The following is a 3935-nucleotide window of genomic DNA, read 5'->3' as shown; positions in this document are numbered from 1 at the left end:
GCGTCACAGCAGCAGATAGAAATCTGGCGTAATTTTTATTGGTTTAATACATAGATACATTACATGCTTCAAACGAATAAATGCATACACAGCTCTACCTCAACGTAAGTACGTACTGATTTGTTGTAACCGAACGCATCGCCCGCTCGAACTGATTTCAACGGAACGGTGCAAAACACAATAAATAAATACAAATACAAAGCTACCGCGTCTCAGGGGCGTCAACGCAAGGGTATGGAGAGATTGTCGAGGTACCTATATGCTCCTGAGAGCTCGGAATTTCCATCATCGCGATTACGCTGTCGTAGATCATTTGTGCAGAATTTCGAGGATCACATACATTTTTGATAGCAAGTGTTTTGCATAGAGTCGACGTGAAAATAACCCAGGTGTCCGACGAATGGATGATGTCCCGCAATCACGACACGACCGAATAGCCATGGTTTCATCGTCTCGGCCAATACCGTGGCTCTCAGAACAACGGGTTTCCGGTGAAATACTGGAGCCGATCTCGATTCAGCTTTTTCTCTTTCATCCTCCGGTTCTGGAACCAGATCTTCACTTGTCGGTCTGTGAGACTGAGCATTCTCGACAAATGCAGACGCTTCTCTTTGTTTATGTACACGTTGAAAAAGAATTCTCGTTCAAGTTCTCGGATCTGGTATTTCGAGTAGGGGCATCTCTTTTTTCTGGACTTTGCTGCACCTACGAAAAGAAACGCAGCTTGATTAAACGGCACTGAAGCCTAACTCGGTTGCAATACACACTTCGGGAGATTGCATTAAAAGTTCGAGTCGGTCCGAAGCTTCAGCTTTTGACGCGATGCCTGGACTGTTTCCGCGGCGACGGGGCTGTTCTTTAAACCCACGTTGCGCTTGCAAAAACAAAACGTTTGTAGAAACGAGAATATGCATGCATAGGCTATAAAGCAACACAAGCACATGCGTTGGAAATACGCACAAGCATGCAATGCAAGCGGCCCACACGCTCAGGCACACACACACAAACACACACACACATACACACACACACACTTAATGTAAAAAAGCACGCACGCGCACAAGAGTAATTCGTAGGTGTGTTTTCAGTTCGATTAAAGTGTTTCTCCTCTAAGTTAGTATAGTTTTTGATAATATAAGTAATTACCAGTCAAACAAGCAATGTGATGAAGGTTTTAAGAATTTTATAACCTTCCTCATTTCTATCGCGAAGATCATTTCTCTCGTCACTTTAATATTCATGCGCGAATATCTATCTATCTATCTATCTATCTATCTATCTATCTATCTCTCTCTCTATCTATCTATATATATATATATATATATATATATATATATATATATATATATATATATATATATATATATATATCATGTATATCCTAGTTTTATGTATAGCATACATTGCGATCCGACGAAAGCGCCTTCCACATCGTAAAGATTTTTACAGCAGCAAAGAGAACCTTACTAGCTACATAAAAACTTTTGCATGCTTATAAAGCGGCACATAAAAGCTAACCGACGAAGTAACGTGAATCGAGCCGCCGTTAAAAGCGTGCACCTACTCGAGTCGTGGTTCTTTTCTTCGTCGCAGGTTGATACCGAGGATTCCTCCTCTGCGGTCTCCGTAGGGTCTCGTTTGGTCTGCTCCGCGCTATCCGTGGACACATCGCACGCAGCATCTCCGGGGACACCCGCGTCTGGCTTTTGTTTGGGCTGCTCGGGGACGGGCTTCTCGGAGCTGACGGTCTCAAAGAACTGATCGAACCCTTGCGGAAGCACCCCGTTCCGGCCGACGTTGGTGAAGAAACCGCACGAGGAGTTGGTGCCGCCGTGGTGGCTGTAAACGGAATCGTTTTTAAAAATCATTTCCGCTCGGTTCGTCGACTGCAGGAGATCTCGGTGCATTATCTCCTCCGTTGAATAGTACGAAGCGTAATTGCCCCTGTAATGCCATTTGCTCGGATGATCCAGTCCGTAGTCCCTGAAAGTCACTTCACGAACAGGTTGGACTTGCGCTAGGTTGGAAGAATAGGGGAAATTGACTTGACACGATGTAGTTTGCGGTAAAAACGACGAGACCGACGAAAAATCGGGAGCTGAGACGTAGTACGGTAAATACATATTAGATGCACAGTTGCCGCGATCATCGTAGTCCGTCATCGCTCGCTTTTAGCCTTAGAGAGGAAAAAAACGTCTGCTTGACTGTTAAACTTTGCCCATCTATTGCACCATATGCGCGCGGATAGGACTCGCGAGGAAGAAAAAATCGGAAACGCACGCTGACGTGCAATTCATCTTGATCGATTCTTGAGGTAATTGTGTCATGTGATCCGGTAAAAAAATTACCATATATCAATATCAGTCATTAAGCGCGCGACTCTTAGGTAACCGCGCGAGGAAGGTCATTGGTTGCCCGCCTTTTCGAAACTCCCTTGTTGATTTCTCCGTGTGTATTACAAGGCATTAGTAAACAATCACAGATTTTTTAATTTTTCTTTTTTTTATATTCAGTTTTAAATCACGCAATAGTTAATGAAATAAGCACAACGTTACGCGATTGCGTTTCCAACGCGCCGCGGTTGCTTTATTTGAAGATTTTCCTATAGGTTTCCCAACCTACGGCCGAAAGAAAACTTTGAAGACTGAAGCAAACCTGCAATGTTTTTTTTAAGCTTCTTTCCTCCCCGTGCTAACGCGTCGTGCGATAGAAGTGCACGCGTGATTTAAACGCGTTTCTCAATTTATTTTGTAACGAAACCTGTTCAGAGAAGACACGCGGACGACTGAAAAAAGAAAGAGGGGGGAAAAAGAAAATAAGCAGGAAAACGATCTGACACAGAAAGCTTCGGAAAAGCGATGCAGTCGATCGAATACAGTTATAACGTTTTCTGATGGTCCCGCGCAGTCTGCAAAAACGCGCGAATGAATAACAGCGTACACGGTTCCCGGGAAAACTTTTACAAAGGCGATCATGTGCAGCTAGCAGCGCGTAAAACCGTTTTGAACAGTACCTTTGCTTTCAGCGTGAAGTAAAATCTCCATGCATTCCGGCAGCTGCGATTCAGATGCAGTCCCTCGACGAGATATCCGAAAGGGAGGACGGGAGGAGATGCACGGATTCACACTGCCAAGTACAAAACAACCCTTCTGGCTTTGAACGTCTGTGGTCTGAGACAATGCGCAGCCGGCAATCACCATCAACCGCCAGCCAAATCATTTTATTGCGCAGGCAAAAGGATGAGCTCTGGTGTGGTGTCCTGGGTGGAGGTGCAAAGCGACTCGTGCGTTCCTTCCCAGAGAAATAGTTCAAAACTAGTTGCTTTTTTCCCGATTTATACTTATACGTTATCTGTATGAGATGCAAAGTTGGCGTCGAGCTTATTAATCATAAACAAAGCGCTTGCATTACGCTGAATGTTGTATTTAATGTACAATTATATTTATATATATATACATATAATTGTATTTAATATATTAAATGTTTTTATTTATTGTTGTTGTTGTGCGCGTGCATGCCTGGCTGTAGAAGATCGTATTTGTAAGCACAGCTTGTAGATTTACAATGAAAAACTAATTTTGTGCCATACTATCACACACACACAAAATAAATAAAAAAGAAAGAACGATTTAATTTTATTAGATGTAAAATTAAATGTGTGCGTAAATAGAATGCGCGTAAGTCTAACGAAGTCGTGTACGATCCACGCTTAAGAGGTTTTTCGTGTGTTGCTCCTAACAAGAGATAGGTCTGGTAGTAGACGTCCAAACATTTTTCAGCACCGAAACAAAACATCTTGACCTGTATTGAGCTCCAGCACACCAAATGAATTCTCATTCTATGCGTGTGTATGTGTGTGTATGTGTGTGTGTGTGTGTGTGTGTGTGTGTGTGTGTGTGTGTGTGTGTGTGTGTATGATTCCTATATTTGTCTTC

At 43.1% G+C, this 3935-nt stretch overlaps 1 protein-coding gene across 1 annotated transcript; it reads right to left on the bottom strand.

Annotated features, from left to right (window-relative positions):
- Positions 1-2364, bottom strand: hoxd11a (homeobox D11a). Its single transcript, XM_043248258.1, has 2 exons — positions 1565-2364; positions 1-705 (listed from the first exon to the last, which is right to left on the bottom strand). The coding sequence occupies exons 1-2, from the start codon at positions 2160-2162 to the stop codon at positions 473-475; spliced, it is 831 nt and encodes a 276-aa protein (XP_043104193.1). The 5' UTR covers positions 2163-2364; the 3' UTR covers positions 1-472.
- Between the last annotated feature and the right edge of the window lie 1571 nt (positions 2365-3935).

The sequence above is a fragment of the Puntigrus tetrazona genome, chromosome 9, assembly GCF_018831695.1.
Source record: "Puntigrus tetrazona isolate hp1 chromosome 9, ASM1883169v1, whole genome shotgun sequence".
In the NCBI taxonomy this organism is placed as follows: Eukaryota; Metazoa; Chordata; class Actinopteri; order Cypriniformes; family Cyprinidae; genus Puntigrus; species Puntigrus tetrazona.
The sequence above is the reverse complement of the archived record's forward strand: the minus strand, read 5'-3'. Positions and strand labels throughout refer to the sequence as shown.

What these genes read in the sequence shown, in the direction of transcription:
- hoxd11a (XM_043248258.1), bottom strand. Translation starts at nt 2,162, where the DNA reads ATGACGGACTACGATGATCGCGGCAACTGTGCATCTAATATGTATTTA. An exon ending in AGAAAAGAACCACGACTCGA is followed by an intron (nt 706 to 1,564) that starts GTAGGTGCACGC and finishes TTCTTTTCGTAG; the next exon opens with GTGCAGCAAAGTCCAGAAAA.